This window comes from Mustela erminea, chromosome 7 (genome assembly GCF_009829155.1).
Source record: "Mustela erminea isolate mMusErm1 chromosome 7, mMusErm1.Pri, whole genome shotgun sequence".
Taxonomy (NCBI): Eukaryota; Metazoa; Chordata; class Mammalia; order Carnivora; family Mustelidae; genus Mustela; species Mustela erminea.
This window is the reverse complement of record NC_045620.1, coordinates 64633427-64650611: the sequence shown is the minus strand read 5'-3', so window position 1 is coordinate 64650611 and position 17185 is coordinate 64633427. Positions and strand designations below refer to the sequence as shown.

General features: G+C 38.0%; 2 protein-coding genes across 5 annotated transcripts in view; one reads left to right on the top strand and one right to left on the bottom strand.

Moving 5' to 3' along the window:
• SLC3A1 (solute carrier family 3 member 1) overlaps positions 1-1106 on the top strand; it is a 47977-nt gene extending 46871 nt beyond the window's left edge. Inside the window, exon 11 of the mRNA XM_032351872.1 lies at positions 423-1106. Coding sequence (XP_032207763.1) covers positions 423-863 — 441 coding nt within the window. The 3' untranslated portion in view covers positions 864-1106. The remainder of the gene's footprint in view (positions 1-422) is intronic.
• A 169-nt stretch (positions 1107-1275) lies between these two features.
• Positions 1276-17185, bottom strand: part of PREPL (prolyl endopeptidase like) — a 49598-nt gene continuing 33688 nt past the window's right edge. For all 4 annotated transcript variants that reach the window (XM_032351868.1, XM_032351869.1, XM_032351870.1 and 1 more), the window contains 7 exons: positions 13161-13358; positions 8196-8371; positions 6461-6677; positions 3349-3498; positions 2821-2944; positions 2007-2080; positions 1276-1655 (listed from right to left, as the gene is read on the bottom strand). In XM_032351868.1, the coding sequence (XP_032207759.1) occupies positions 1566-1655; positions 2007-2080; positions 2821-2944; positions 3349-3498; positions 6461-6677; positions 8196-8371; positions 13161-13358 (1029 nt within the window). In that variant the 3' untranslated portion in view covers positions 1276-1565. The remainder of the gene's footprint in view (positions 1656-2006; positions 2081-2820; positions 2945-3348; positions 3499-6460; positions 6678-8195; positions 8372-13160; positions 13359-17185) is intronic.

Here is a 17185-nt window from a genome sequence, read left to right as displayed (position 1 = left end):
AACCAACCCACATTTCTACAAAAGTGAACAGACAGGCCCTCAGAGTCCGTGGCCACAGTGCCTGCTTTTCTGCCAGTTACAGTGTAGCATAAAGGGGCTGTATTTAGGCACGTTAAACACCAGATGTCTTAGACATGGACATTCGCTTTGGAATTCCTAAAGTGGAGTCAGATTTGGTCCCTCATCATCTCTGGCCAAGATGTAGCAGGGCACTGAGCAAACAATGACTCCCTGCATTTGCAGTCTGTCAGTAATTAAACTATTCTTATTACCTATCATTACTTAAAATTTGGTAGTCATTTTAAGGGGCAAAATTTTTTTGGGAAATAAGTTCTGGTTGATACTAGAAATACATTAAAAAACCTAAACAACTCTTAGAATCAAACATTTATGTTAAAAATTATTTTTTTCTTTTTAAATAGGTCCAAAAGACTAAATCCAGATCAGCACTGAAGTTATATCAAGACTTAAGTCGGCTTCATGCCAATGAGCTGCTCCTCAGCAGGGGCTGGTTTTGCTATTTGAGGAATGACAGCCACTCTGTTGTGTACACAAGAGAGCTGGATGGCATCGACAGAGTCTTTCTCGTGGTTCTGAATTTTGGAGAATCAACAACAGTCAATCTAAAGGAAATGATTTCTAATATTCCCACGAGAGTGAGGATAAGGTTAAGTACCAATTCGACCTACGAGGGCAGTGAAGTTGATACGTATGGCATTTTACTGGACAAAGGAGAAGGCCTCATCCTTGAATACAACACGAAAAATCTCCTTCATCATCAAACAGCTTTCAGAGACAGATGTTTTGTTTCCAACCGGGCATGCTACTCCAGTGTATTAAACATACTGCACAGCTTGTGTTAGGCACCTTTATGAAAGAGATGAAGACACTGGCATATCCTGTTCTATTACAAGCATGTGCAGTAACTTCATGCATAGCACACTGCTGGGTGAATACAACTTGAATGTAATGGCTTTAGAAAAGGTTCCCAAATGTTTTTTAAAAATAATAAAATTATCGCTTGTAGAACTTGTAACTTTACTGAGATAGCATCAATATAAGAGATGATCAGAACACCTTAGGACTCCAGAATATTAGATAGATCTGGTGAATTCTAATGTGAAAAATATTATCGTTTTTCATAAAATACAGGCATAGAAATTGGAGGATGACTTACTGCGGAAGTGTCTAAATACGTTTACTAGCAAAGAGGCAGGACCTTGATTTGTAAACTTTTCAAAGAAAATGTTAGAACAGACAAAAACAAAGCTGTTCTGAAGGGGTGGGGAAGAGTTGTGCTGTCACCAATCCTTCCTTCACCCCCAAGTCCATGTCCTTCTGAGAAGTGTGGTTTGAAAACTACTTTCTTAGGGGAAGGGGCATGTGCACCAATGGAGAGAACAGTATAAGCAAGTGAGATGTACACCAGACAAAATTTGGATGCAGAAGCAAATTTAAAAAAAATTACTTACGAACTTAAAAAAAATCTCACTTTTGCTTACCCAATTGGAAATAAGACTATGAAATATTTCAGTGTGTTTCCAATTCCCCTGGAATGCAGCATTTCAGAATTTTAGATACTTCTTAAGATTCTCAAAAACACTGGTGCTGTCAAGTCCAAGTTCCTCATACAGGAATTTAATTTGGGCTGTGATCTAAAAGAAACACATTTAAAAAATTAGAGGGCCTTTGTGGTAGAATTCCAGTGCTAAATCTCTTTGTCTATCCATCTTCACCTAACACTTAAGTCAACAGTTTGTGGCAAGGGTATCTTTATTATTTGGGACAGAGGCAGAAGGTGCTCCCATTACCTTAACAGAGCTCACAAGTGTTACGAGGGAACCCTTTCTCTGGACTGTCAGGGTTCCTCTTCCCACCTTGGGCCTCAGCCACAGACCAGACTGCTAGGAAGCAGCGGTCATAAGACCCCCTGCAGCCACTGGAGTGCGGAATACAGCACAGCTCTACCTGGGGACCTGGCAACCGAGAAGAGCTTGATAACATACCTTTTTGTGAGAGTCCTCAATCACATGATTGCCTCCAGGCTGAATATCTAACACAACATTGGGGGCCTGATAGCCTGAAAGAATTAACATATGAAACAATTAGGTTCTTTGAGACTCATTTCTCCCCCTCTTCTCCCACATATGCTATTAAAATCATAGTGAAGGAAAAAGGCATAAATTATCATCGCCAAGAAAGAGATGGGAAGGGGCAACCAGAAGACAGATTTCTGAAACAGAGGAAACAGAGGAGGACGACCAGTAGCTGAGGACACTCTCGTAGGGTCACATGGAGAAAGTTGTGATGCAAGAGGAAGCCAGACTGGCCCTGTGGAATCCATTTTGTGATCCGGAAACAGTTGTATTGGGTAAGTATGAGGCATGAAGGTGAAAACCAGTTGACTTGAGACTTGTGTGTGGGCCCCTCCCTCCTGAGTCCAAAAGGTCTTGCTAAGGAAGAAAGGTAAGAGCTCTTATCTAATGAAATAGAAAGACCTAGAGAAAATCAGCTAGTTTGGGCACCGAGGCTCCAAAGCAAAAGTTTTAGAATTTCTTTTTCAGAAGTTTCCAAAAATAACAGGTCAATTATTATTAAAAGAATGAGTGTTTTATGACAGTCACCTCTAAGTTATACTGGATGTTTAAATTTTTCTTTGTGCCTTGCCTTATTTTAGTATTTCCTTTCAAAAAGAGACAAGGCAGGTATAGTTATATATGTTATATGTATTTAGTCTAGAGCATAAAGTGTATTACTGAGTAGTATGTGGATGGCAGTAGTCCATTTAGCTAGGTTCCCTGCCTACAGGTGGTCTCCTACCTTCACCAGCATCCTTAGCATGCTCCGTGATGGCTTCCTTGAGTTTCTCGGTATAGTTTACAACTCCTTTCAGAGGTACACGCTCATCGTTTTCATAAGCCGTGATGTGAATGGAAGGATAATGCTGAAAGACAAGAAATGCAAATTTTACATTATTCTCTATGGTCCCTTTCTACCTTATAGATTATGAAAAAGAACTACCTCCAATTTTTTGATATAGGTGCTAGATTATTTTCTTCTCATTTGAGAGAAAGATCTATGGTATTATAATACTAGACTACCTGCTACCTGGAATAGCTTTTCCTTGGCTAGGAGGCCATGACCCTAACTTAGCTGTTCTCCTGAGCTATGAAATTGAAACAAACATGGGACTATGAGCAGAGATGGGAGCTCACTGGTATTTGGATTTTATAAGCAGAAACAACCTAAAGCCCTAGTAAATTCCTGCCTCGGCATGGGCAAGTATCTTTTTGATTATCTTTTCTATCATTTTAGGATAGATAGTGTATCAGAACTGTCTTTCACTACCTGTGGTTTAATATTTTGATAGGGACAGTAACGTTTTATGTAGTTCTTGTGTTTTTCATCAGATGAAGGGTTCCCCCATTCTTCTAATTCTTCTAATGTCAGAGGAAGTGTGGTGTCCATCATGGTGTTGAGAACATCCAAGAAAGGTGCCTTAAAAAAAAAAAAAAAAGCCAAAGAAATTTAAACTTTGTTAGGAAACTTAAAATATATTTTTCTGAAACTCATTTTAACAACCTTTATGAATATACATGCAGACATGAGAGAACAAAGGTCAGGAAGCCATGTGGATTTCCAGGGGGTGGACTAACTACTCAGTCCTTACCTAGGGCCCGTGATATATAACAGGCCTTTGTGGTTTTCAGACTCTGAAAGTGCTAACTTTATGTATCATGTTTATATATATACACATATAAAAACATGTGTGTATATGAAGAATTTATTTTCTAATTTCACAATTTTTAGTTTGATACATTTATACATATATTTTATATAAAAGTAACAAATACTACCGCCTTATAGCCATTAGGATGGGTACCATTAAAAAAAAAAAGTAAGTGTTGGCAAGGATGTGAAGAAATTGGAACAGTGCACACACTGTTGGTGGGAATGTAAAATGATGCAGATGGTATGCTAGTTTCTCAAAATACTAAACTTAGAATTACCATATAACCCCACAATTCTATTCCTAGGTCTATATCCCAAAGAATGAAAAGCAGGATCTAGAAGAGTATACCCATGTTCACAGCAGAATTATGAACAACAGCCAAAGGGTGTTAGCAAACTGGTGTCCACTGACGGATGAAAGGATAGGCGAAGTACATACAAGGGATATTATTCAGCCTTAGGAAGGAAGGAAATTCTGACATATGCTATGATAATGCACGGAACTTGCGGAACATTAACTAAGTGAAATAAACCAGTCACGGAAAGACAAATAATGATTCCATTATAGGAGATATAGATAGTTTAATTTATAGAGACAGAAAGTAGAATGGTGGTTCTGAGGGGTAGGGAAGGGGAGTGCAGAATTTTAGTTTTGCAAGATGAAGAGAGTTCTGGAGAGTTCACAACAATGTGAACATATTTAACACTACTGAACTACTGAACTATACTTTAAAAATAGTTAAGATGTTAAATTTTCTTATTTTCTCACAATTAAAAATGAAAAACCCCAACATGAGTAAAACAGCTGGACATTTTATATTTAAAAAAAGGCAATAAATGTTAATTGAAGAAAATCTGGGATATTTATTTATAACCAGTGTTAAAACATTAATAAAATGGCAGCTGCTTTTTTCACTTACCTTGTAGTCTTCTGTTAACATGCTTTCCACCTTTCTCTTGCATTAACATTAACCTAGTGGGCAAATGCAATTCTTTCTGGCTGCCTAGCATCTGGACTATTTTTCTGAATTTAAACTATTCCTAACCTTAATGAGGCGGAGCTTGCCTCTCACTAGGGAGGGGCTCAATTTCTCAGTTTTCCCAGCACACTGAGAGCCACAGGACTTGGGTCTACCCAATCAGACATAATGTGCTCCAAACGTTGGATGGGAAGTTTGTGGCTCAAAATAGGGGGCCATGAAGAATTTCTTCTGGTAAAAGTGCCACATCTATATTGAGTTTTTAGAAGCAGCAGTAGCAGTATGAGGTGATTTGTGCCCAGCAGGGATGGCAGTGATAGCTTCCCTGGGCCAGTTTTATGGTATATTTTGGAACCAGTTTCTGGCTGTGTAACCTCTATAAGGCTGGTTTTATACTTGCCCTTACTCAGTATTTTATAAGAAGCCCCTTTTCTGCCTAAATTCATGACAGCTAGTATTTGGTGCTTCTAATTAACACTATGCATCCTCTATTGCTGGATATCTAGGTTGATTCCACTCCCTTACTATTATAAGCAACGTGGAGTAAATATTCTTATACATACATTTCTGATTATTTCCTTTCTAATTTCTAAAGGCCACAGATTAGTTGTATTTTTTTTTTTTATATTGTAACTCTATTATCTTGTATATAGGTTTTCTTCCTTCTATACTTAGTATTTCTACTTAAAAAAATAGATTTATAGATCAGGATTACTTAACACTTATTTACTTAATAGAAGCCTACAGTGTATATCCCTCATCCTTAAAATAAAAGAAACCTGAAAATAACTTACTCTCCCCCTCCCAGTCATTATTTTTTAGTGTATCTGACCAGGAGAATGATGAAGGTGAAATGAGTGGCTATAACGTAATTACATAATTTTGGACACCAGGGAAAGACTATACAGTTGACCCCTGAAGGACACAGGCTTGAAATTCGAAAGTCCACTTACACCTGGATTTTTTTCAATAGATACACATACAGTACTGTATAAACAAATTTATTTTCCTCATGATTATCTTAATATTTTCTTTTTGCTAGCTTATTTTAAGAACACAGTATATAATATACAGAACATATAAAATATGTGTGAAAATTCACTGTTTATGTTATTGATAAGGCTTCTGGTCAATAGAAGGCTGCTGAGTTTTCGGGAAGTCCAAAGTTAAACATGGGGTTTTGACTGTGTGTGGGGGTGGGGTCAGGGGTGGTGTCGGTGTCCCTAGCCTCCATGTTGTTCAAGGGTCACTTTTAAAGATCAAAGCAAGCTGTTTCAATTACCGTACAGAAAAACTATCCCTTATAAAGATCTTTAAGAATGGAGTATCTAAAAAAGGAAAGCCGCTACAACTAGGACCGAAATGTTGATGGGCAATGATCGTCAAAGGATTTCGTGGACTCCAGTCACAGTGCGCTCTGCTTGACTCCCTGGAACTAGTGAGTCATAAGTGCTGACTCTTTTCCACCAATTCTAAATGTTTTTAAAAAATGAGAACTAATGAGAAAAGCCATTAATATCCTTCAGTGGAATTCTCAAAAATTAATAAAGAACACCATCAGGGAAGAAGGACAAAGTAGTTAAAGTAAATTTAGAAGTTCTCTCAGAGCTATAATTCTGTGTTTAGAATTTAAAAGCTTTGTTATTACTCCTGTGCTATGGTAAAATTGTAACAAATATTTTTCGTAAAGTCGCCAATGGCTTCATGCCTCCCCACTCTGTACATAGAAGAGAACAGAGTATACTCACCTCCAAAGTCACAGCTCTCAGCAGCTCTGGATTAGAATTACACAATGCTCCCACAAGCACCCCTCCAGCACTGAAAGCAGTCAGGGTTGTTAGACTTGGCTGAGAAAAGCCTTGGCCATGAAGCGTCTTAATGCAAGCCTCTAAGTCAGCAAGGCCATTGAGTTTTTTAGTTAGACGGCCATCAGCGTGCCACTGGAGGCCTAACTCACCACCACCTCTGAAATTAAAGGGCAAAAAAATCTTTTAGTGGGGGAAAATATTGATATAGGTCAGGGTCAGCAAACTGTAGCTGCTAGGCAGTATTTACTTAGAGGTCTGTTTTATTGTTGTTGTTTTTGTTTTGTTTTGTTTCGAAATGGCTTCAGAGCTAAGAATGGAATTTACATTTTTAAAGGTTGGGAGAAATACAATAGAGACCACATGTGGTCTACAAAGCCTTAAATGTTTACTAGTTTTCTAGCGAAAAGGTTTGCCAATCCCTGGTATAGACAGTCAAAAATGGATTTACCAAATATGTTTTTAAAAAAATTAAGATAGGTTTTTAAAAAAAATTAAGAGTCAATCATTTTTTTTCATTCACTTAAAGTAAGCTCTATACCCAATGAAGAGCTTCAACTTATGACCCCAAGATCAAGACTGCATGCTCCAACTAAGCCAGCCAGATGCCCCGCAACAAATCAGTTTTGGGTGCTCCCTACGATTTATCAGGCATTCTGCTAAAATGCCAGCCTTAAAAATATAAAAAAAGCAAAAATCTGCCCTGAAGATCATAATTTTGGGGGAAAAGAAAATAGCTGCCAAGCAATGTGGTTGCTGCTTTCACACAATTGTATTTACGGTTATCCTAGAGGTGGCAGAAAGAACATCCGGGTGGATGGTCAGGGATGTATACTTAAAGGGAGATGATACCTAAGCCGAGGCTTGGAGGAATATGAGTTCCCAGAAGTGCAAAGAAAGGGAAAACATCAAGACACAGCGGATGCAAAGGCACAGAGGGGAAAGAGTTTATCATCTGAAAGGATGTAACAAAGCTGGATATGCAGGATGTGTATGTCTGCAGTGCAGGCCGTGTCTGGGTAGTAATGGTAACTATCACTACAGAGGTAAGCCAGATCACAAGGATGTGAAATGAGGAGTGTGGATTTTATTCTGGAGATGGGGAAGTAGAGAAGGATTTTAAGCAGAAACAGAAAATAATATTTGTGTCTTGAAAAATACCTAAAGCAAAATGGAAGTTCGAGTGGAAAAAGGATCTAGTTTGAGACACTATTTTAGAAAAGCCGGGGTACCTGGGCCTCTGCCTTTGGCTTGGGTCATGATCTCAGGGTCCTGGGGGTCGAGCCCCATGTCAGGCTCTCTGCTCAACAGGCAACCTGCTTCCCTCTCTCTCTGCCTGCCTCTGTGCCTACTTGTGATCTCTGTCAAATAAATAAATAAAATCTTAAAAAAAAAAAAGAAAAGAAAAACCTAAACTCAAGAGAATGGAAATAACATTACTAAGATAGGACACAGACTGGTACATCAATTCTACAAATCTGGTGCAAGATCCTAAAAATCTATCCCTTTGCTTTATCAACTAGTCTATTAAATCTACTTCTACCAGCATATGTTTAGGAATACATAGATTCAATAACACAAATGAGAAAATAAACTTTGTTCCCTGATACACGGTTGTGTTGGACCTCTGGCACAATGTTCTAGCACTCACATGCCAGGTAAGATGTTGTTGACTCACCGAACATGGCAATATGCTAATATCCATCCATCGTCCACCAATACCCGCCTTTCAGGTCTGAAATTCATTTTTAAATCCATTCCATAAGCTCCATATACATGTACTAGGAGAGGTTTCTTCTGCAAATCCTCAGAATCAGTTTTGTGGAAAATGGTCATTGGCACTGATTTTCCATCCTGGAATAAAGAGTTACTATACATGTAAGAAAAAGTCTTTTGAAACTGTTTATCCCTAATTTTATGCATTGCTTATTGATGTTGAACACAAACTTCATTCAGTGCAACAGAGAGGTACCTAGTTGAACATGTGAACATTGAAGAGGTGGAACATGTGACTCCTGATCTCAGGTTTGGAGTTTGAGTCCCATGTTGGGTACAAAAATTAGTTAATAAAATAATAATAAATAACAACAACAACAACAATAGAGTTATGGTCTTTAATGAAAATCATGGTTTATCCCCATTTTCAGCTCTATTGCTGACCTGTAATGTGAACTAGAAAAAAGGAGTAAGACTGTTGAAAACAGTTTATTAAATGCCGCTTTTTCAAGACAGTAAAGGGATTTTAAGAAGGAGTTCTTTACTACCTATTATTACTGTAATTTTTTTCTTTCAAAATTAGTCAAAATATACCTGTCAAGGATAGACATCCAGCACATTTTTCCTACACCTATGGCAAGATACTGACATTTTTTATCTTTGAATATTTATAAACATGCTGATTAAAGTTTTAACAGCTCAATTTTCTGTCCTCTATAGGCAGTCCTCAACCATTAGAACCAGAATTTCTTTTTTTTAATTTATTTTTTTATTTTTTAAAAACAAGTATTTTTATCCCCAGGGGTACAGGTCTGTGAATCGCCAGGTTTACACACTTCACAGCACTCACCAAAGCACATACCCTCCCCAATGTTAATAACCCCACCCCCCTTCTCCCAACCCCCTTCCCCCCAGCAACCCTCAGTTTGTTTTGTGAGATTAAGAGTCACTTATGGTTTGTCTCCCTCCCGATCCCATCTTGTTTCATTGATTCTTCTCCTACCCACTTAAGCCCCCATGTTGCATCACCACTTCCTCATATCAGGGAGATCATATGATAGTTGTCTTTCTCCGCTTGACTTATTTCGCTAAGCATGATACGCTCTAGTTCCATCCATGTTGTCGCAAATGGCAAGATTTCATTTCTTTTGATGGCTGCATAGTATTCCATTGTGTATATATACCACATCTTCTTGATCCATTCATCTGTTGATGGACATCTAGGTTCTTTCCATAGTTTGGCTATTGTGGACATTGCTGCTATAAACATTCGGGTGCACGTGCCCCTTTGGATCACTACATTTGTATCTTTAGGGTAAATACCCAGTAGTGCAATTGCTGGGTCATAGGGCAGTTCTATTTTCAACATTTTGAGGAACCTCCATGCTGTTTTCCAGAGTGGTTGCACCAGCTTGCATTCCCACCAACAGTGTAGGAGGGTTCCCCTTTCTCCGCATCCTCGCCAGCATGTGTCATTTCCTGACTTGTTGATTTTAGCCATTCGGACTGGTGTGAGGTGATATCTCATTGTGGTTTTGATTTGTATTTCCCTGATGCCGAGTGATATGGAGCACTTTTTCATGTGTCTGTTGGCCATCTGGATGTCTTCTTTGCAGAAATGTCTGTTCATGTCCTCTGCCCATTTCTTGATTGGGTTATTTGTTCTTTGGGTGTTGAGTTTGCTAAGTTCTTTATAGATTCTGGACACTAGTCCTTTATCTGATATGTCGTTTGCAAATATCTTCTCCCATTCTGTCAGTTGTCTTTTGATTTTGTTAACTGTTTCCTTTGCTGTGCAAAAGCTTTTGATCTTGATGAAATCCCAATAGTTCATTTTTGCCCTTGCTTCCCATGCCTTTGGCGATGTTCCTAGAAAGATGTTGCTGTGGCTGAGGTCGAAGAGGTTGCTGCCTGTGTTCTCCTCAAGGATTTTGATGGATTCCTTTGTCACATTGAGGTCCTTCATCCATTTTGAGTCTATTTTTGTGTGTGGTGTAAGGAAATGGTCCAATTTCATTTTTCTGCATGTGGCTGTCCAATTTTCCCAACACCATTTATTGAAGAGGCGTCTTTTTTCCATTGAACATTCTTTCCTGCTTTGTCGAAGATTAGTTGACCATAGAGTTGAGGGTCTGTTTCTGGGCTTTCTATTCTGTTCCATTGATCTATGTGTCTGTTTTTGTGCCAGTACCATGCTGTCTTGATGATGACAGCTTTGTAATAGAGCTTGAAGTCCGGAATTGTGATGCCACCAACTTTGGCTTTCTTTTTCAATATCCCTTTGGCTATTCGAGGTCTTTTCTGTAGAACCAGAATTTCTTACGGATCCCTACTGACATCTATACTCATCCTCTTCAAAGGCCTACCTTTATTTTTTAAAATGTTTAATAGTGGTTTAAGAAAGTTTTATAAATTTTAACATCTAAATTACTTCAGAGCAGGTTAACTATTCTCCAGTGTAGCTCACATTCATTAATCGCAAACTGACTGAAACTAGGCATCTCAGGACAAAATTTACATAATCTGAACTATTTCTGATCTTCCTTTCAAAAGGGCAGAGAAGCTGGTTCTGTCTACTTATATAAACTAGTGAAATAGTGCTAGTTTACATAAAATAATAATAATAAAAGGGAAATAATATAACCAAGCCACTCTCCCTACTTTTTCATTTTCATTGTGAAAACCTTAACTTTGGGGCACAGGAATATTATCAAATAAGGAGGCTATCTTTCATCATTCCTATCACACTCAACTTGTTCTGACAGTGTAACTGGAGTTTCACTTCTCAGATTCATTCTTATAAAATAAGGTAGATTAATTTCTATAAATTATCTTTGTCTTTTCATCTCCCCAACTTAAATCAAACAATCAGAGAAAAACTTGCTGTTTGAAAACTTATGAAAAGAAAGAGGTGAAAATGGTACCAAATCCTGTGACGGGCTGGATCCGAGTTCATCAGCAGTGTGAAAATGCCTGTGGAGGGTTATAGCAGCAGGGCACCTGGGTGGCTCAGTCAGTTAAGCATCTGACTTTTGATTTTACATGAAACCTCTTTAATAAAAAGGATTATTTTAGCTACAGTTAAGAAAAAGAGCAAATCAAATCCCAATTCCAGAAGCTAGCCACATCTCCAGATCTCTGTTCTCCTAGTCAGTTAAGCATCAGGGTTGTAAGACTGAGGCCTGTGGTGGGCTCCCTGCTAGCTGGGAGTTTGCCTGAGATTCTCTCTCTCTCTCTCCCTCTGCCCCTCCCCGCATGTACTCTCTCTAAATTAATAAATCTCAAAAAAACAAAAACATAGTAGGTTCCACTGGGCACCTGTCTCCCTTCTTCCTTAATTCATAAAGCATCCCTGAGTTCCCTAAGAACTAGGCTCACTGTTCTTTCCATTAGGGGCATGATATCTACAACATTTTGATAGATTGGTATAATCCCACATTTCTAAAGCAGAAGAAAGCCTAAATATATATTTTGTTGACAAAAACCAAACACAGAAATCTGGAAGGTAATACATTAAATGGTAAACAATTATATCTAAGAGGTACAGCAAATGGGACTGAATAGTAGTTATCAGAACTTTAAATGTTCTGCATTTTTGCATTTCTTCTAAGAAGTGTATTGCTTTTGTATTATTGAAAAATACATATTTAAATAAAGCTATTAAAAGAAAATCAATGAGTTAAAAAATTCATAAGGACAAAAAGCTTTGTTACGACTCATTGCCAGCACATATGAAATTATCTAATGTTTGATATGCTAAGGTCTGAAAAGTCTTTAAATACATGGTTTTTAATTTATTAATTTATTTTATTATTTTTATAATAAAATTTATTTTATTAAATTATTTTATTTTTATAGTTTATTAATTTATTCCACAGTTATTAATTTATTCCTCATTGCACAAACTTTCTTTTCCACTATTTACTCTCCTCTTGATCTTCCCTCTTTTACACTGTACTTTGGCTGTATTGCCCTTCTTTATATTTCTTTCTTTAAATCTTACTCATTTAAGTAAGCTTGACACCTAACGTGGGGTTCAAACTCATGACCCCAAGGATCAAGAGTCTCGTGCTCTTCGGACTGAGCCAGTTAGGCGCCCTGTCCTTTACACTTCTTGAATGCACCTTTTCTCCCTCAATATAGGGTCTCTACATAAAATGGGATTCCTCCTTCCCCCTTTTTAAAAAAGATTTTATTTATTTGATAGGGAGAGAGTGGGCAAAAGAGAGAGCACAAGCTAGAGGAAGGGCAGAGGAAAAGGGAGAAGCAGGCTCCCTGCTGAGCACAGAGCCCGATATAGGGCTTGATCCCAGACCTGAGCCAAAGGCAGCTGCTTAACCCACTGAGCCACACAGGCACCTCTCAAGCTTAATTCTTAATCATCTTAGAGGTCCTACTTGAGTCCTCACTTCCTCAGAGAACCCTTGCCTGATCTCTCCAGCCGAAGGGAAGGTCTCTGTGTCATGTTTCCACTGTACTCAGTACAGCTTTCTTTGCAGCCATCAGTACATTAGCAATTACTCCTTTGACATCGGTCATCTTCCCTGCTCGAGTTAAGCTCCATGAAGGCAGGACTGTATCACTCCAGCTCACTCTAGTCAACTGCTTATCGCCTTCACAATTTTTGCCAACTTTTACTATTTAAGTCAACTTTAAAGATTCAAATGTAAACAACCTGTGAACTCAAGGGCTTGAGATGTGCTAGTTATACATTTTCTAATCCATGTTAAAATAAATATATCAATATTAAAGTAAAAAAAAAAATTCCAGGTAGCCTCTAAAAATCGTTTGGAGTCTTACTGGGGTACGTGAGATCCACTTTACAAAACCATGCTAATGCAATACCAGCGGCAGCAACTGCATAGCACCTGACAAAGAGCATGCCTGCAGTAGATGGGGGCTCAGAGTTGAGATTATGAAGACGTACCTTGCTTTTGGCTTCCAGACGTAAAACACGACTGGTCTTTGTGATTGGGTCTTCATGCCCAGTTTCCTCAAACAGTTTGCCCTCTGCAAACTTGTATGTGTAATATTTTGGGGGACGTATTGGAGAGCAAAGCTGGAAGGGGCAGTTCTTTGGGTCTGAATTTGTATCCATTATGAATCCACAGGCCCAAGGAGGGAGCTAAGGAAATAAGAGTTATTTTTATTCTTTATCTAGACATTAAGTATCATTAATTTAATTTCTGAGTTTGTTACAAACAAGATGAGAAGGACATCAAGTTTACTTTCATCCATTATACATAATGCCTCATTTAAATATTTTAGTACAAACAAATATATTTCAAATAACAAGTGAACAGAACTGTACACTGATGACCAATAAAAATGGACAAATTATAGGAAAATGATTTTTCATGACTCTGGATTTACATGAAACCTCTTTTAATAAAAAGGATTATTTTAGCTACAGTTAAGAAAAAGAGCAAATCAAATCCCAATTCCAGAAGCTAGCCACATCTCCAGATCTCTGTTCTCCTAGAACATAAAATCTTTCTCATCTGTTTTTCCTCATTTACCCCAAGCCCTCCCCATGCGGCCCAGACAGCCATAGTGATGACAGTTATTATTCCAGGGATACAAACTGGCTCAGCAGCACTAAAGCATTTACAATTTGTTTCTAACTTTAGCTCCCAGGCTAACCATTGTGCAGAACAAAACCTTTCCTGGCATATCCACTTTGAGAGACTCACAGCTATTATGATTAGGATTCTTAACTTTAAGGAAAAAAGGAAAGGAATCAAAATTTATTCTCTCAGAGCAGCAGGGTCCAGTTTCAAGCCTGCCACTAACATCCCTCTTACACCTTTTAAAGAACTCTGGTAAGCAGGCTGACAGAGTGTAAGAAATGGTGCTGAGAGTCAGAACGTTAAAAGAAAATTGCCTTTCTTTTCCTGAGTAATTGTAGAAAGAACAAATTCCTTAGAAAATCAGAGGTCTTGGCACAGCAATGTCCCTGGTGGGCACTATTCAAAAAGGGTAGGTGGGGGCTGTGTGTGTAAAAAGTGCACCATCTAACCTGTAGAAACCATAGCCAAAGATCTTACGTTCCGAGTGCATGTGTCTTGCAATTAATGCAAAGACTCTAGCTTCCTGAAAAGCAATAAGGTTATATATTCATAATGTCTCTTAAAGAGAGTTCCTAATTTACTGTCCTCAGGTTAAGGATTATGTTCAAGGATAATGTTTATTTAAGTGCAAGTCATAGAACTAGAAAGCAGCATGTGACACTTCAAAGCTGGGAAGTCTGGCAGCATAAATGGAGTAAACAGAGACCTTAGTGGGAGAGAAGCACCGCCACTACTCATCTTATAACCAGGTTTCAGAAAGAGTATACATGGTGCCTCAGTCCACAGAGGCACAAGCTTTTCTGTTCTTTGGTGAAACTTAAAAAAAAAAAAAAGGGTCCATGTGCCCCATGTGGTAAAGTGGTCATACTTTTAGATCAAGTGGGTTCCAATAAACTCTTCAGGTGTATTTTTTAAAGTATTGGGATCAAGGTTAAAGTTCACCATAACAAAACTGTCCATGGCTATGGACTGCTTAGTTTGTCCAGCTCATGTGGAAAGAAGTATTAACCATCTCAAGGATATCTTAAGTTACATTTCCTACTGAGAAAAACCTGTAGTACCATCTAAGTATATTAATGGACAGCACCTGAGAATAATTTTAAGTTGGCTCGTTGATATGCAGATATTTCTTAGATACCTGACAGAAAGAGTTTCAGCTTTAGCATTCTACCAGCAAATCATAGTCATTTATTTGACTGAAAGAAGGTTTAAGACACACATGCTGAAAGAAAATTGGCCCAGGTATATAAACACCTCCATGTAAACTGACGTTAGTACAGAACAATTCCCAATTTGCTTACATTAGGTATCATGACCAATTAAAATATCATCACTTCTTTTTGCGAAAAAAAAAAAAAAAATTACCAGGAAAAACTGATGATATGATGACCAAGGATAGGAGGCAAATATATTAAGGATTTTACATTTCTGTTGCTCAGATTGAGTTTAAAAAAGCCTTTTAGTCACGTGCCTACTGGGCAGAGATGTTACATACAAAAATGCTTTATAATCCACTCAGTTTGGCCTAAAGATTTTGTCCTTTGTGATTGACACTGTCTATGCATATTAATCAGAATTATCCAGTTTACGAAAGGCGCTGATCTATAAAACTTTCTTTAAGTACAATCTGGTATATAATGTAGTATTTGATTCCATGTGTTGATGACTCAGAACATTATAACAAGGCTTAACAGGTACTACAGGTTGGTAAGGGTCAGGGAATGAAGAGACAAAGGATACAGTATAAATTAAAGACATGATGTTCCATAGGAGACGCTCCTAGAAGCCCCAGACCCTGGGGAACAGGGGAACATAGACTGGGGGCACTAATAAAGCCATTACTCTCAAAAACAGGAGACCTACCTGACCTTCCTAACACACAGAGATAGATGCAGAGACTAGACAAAATAAGAAGACAGGAATTTGTCCCAAATGAAAGAAGAGGACAAGCCCACAGCCAGAGATCTAAGTGAAAAAAGATAAAAGTAACATGTCTTATGGAGAATTTAAAGCAATGATCATTAAGAATAGTCTTGATAAAAGAGTGGAAGACATTAAATGAAACCATTAACACAGAGGTAAGGAATAACAAAGATAAAGGGCTCAATAAATGAAGTGAGAAACATACTTGATGGAATGAATAACAGGCTGGAATAAGCAGAGGAATCAATTAATGACCTAGAAGACAGAGTAATGTAATCAAGAAGAGTAAACGAGAGAAAAAGGAATACGCAAAAAAAGAACAGACTTAGGGAAATTAGTGACTCCATCAAACATAGTAACATTCATATTATAGGAGTCTCAGAAAACAAGAGGAAAAAAGGGGGCAAGAGAATTTATTTGTAGAAATAATAGCCAAAAACTTCCCTAATCTGGAGAAGGAAACAGATATCCAGATCCATGATGCACAGAGAACCCCAATGAAAATCAACAAAAGCAGATCCATATCAAGACATTTTATAATTAAAATGACAAAATATAGTGGTAAAGAAAAAAACATTAAAAGCAGCAAGACAAAAGACTGCTACATACAAAGGAAACTCCATAAGGCTATCAGTGGCTTTTTCAGCAGAATCCTTCCAAGCCAGAAAGGAGTGACATGATGTATTCAAAGTGCTGAATGGGAAAAACTTGCAGCCAAGAATACTCTACCCAGCAAGGCTATCATTCAGAATGAAAGGAGAGATCAAGTGTTTTCTAGACAAACAAAAACACAGAATTCATGACCACCAAACCAGTCCTGCAAGAAATCTTAAGGGGGATTCTTTGAGTGGAAAGGAAAGATCAAAGAGACAGCATGACCACAGGAAGCACAAAAGCAGTAATAAACATTTCTGTTAAAAAAAAAGAAAAAAAAATCAGTCAAGGAACTCACAAAATAAAAAAAAATAAAATGACACCATGTACCTAAAACTTGGGGAGGAGAGGAGTAAAGAATGGTTCAAACTTAAAAGACCATCAACTCTGGGGCGCCTGGGTGGCTCAGTGGGTTAAGCCACTGCCTTCGGCTCAGGTCATGATCTCAGGGTCCTGGGATCGAGTCCCGCATCGGGCTCTCTGCTCAGCAGGGAGCCTGCTTCCTTCTCTCTCTCTCTGCCTGCCTCTCAGTGTACTTGTAATTTCTCTCTGTCAAATAAATAAATAAAATCTTAAAAAAAAAAAAAAGACCATCAACTTTAAAGAGACCTCTGCTATATGCAGAAGAGGTTATATAAAAACCTAATGGTAACCACAAATCAAAACCCATTCATAAGTATGCAAATAATAAAGAGAAAAAAAAATCCAAACACATCACTAAAGAAAACAGCAAATGATGAGAAAGGAAAGAAAGGATGAGAGAGAAACTCCAGAAAACCACCACAAAACAAGTAATAAAAAGGCC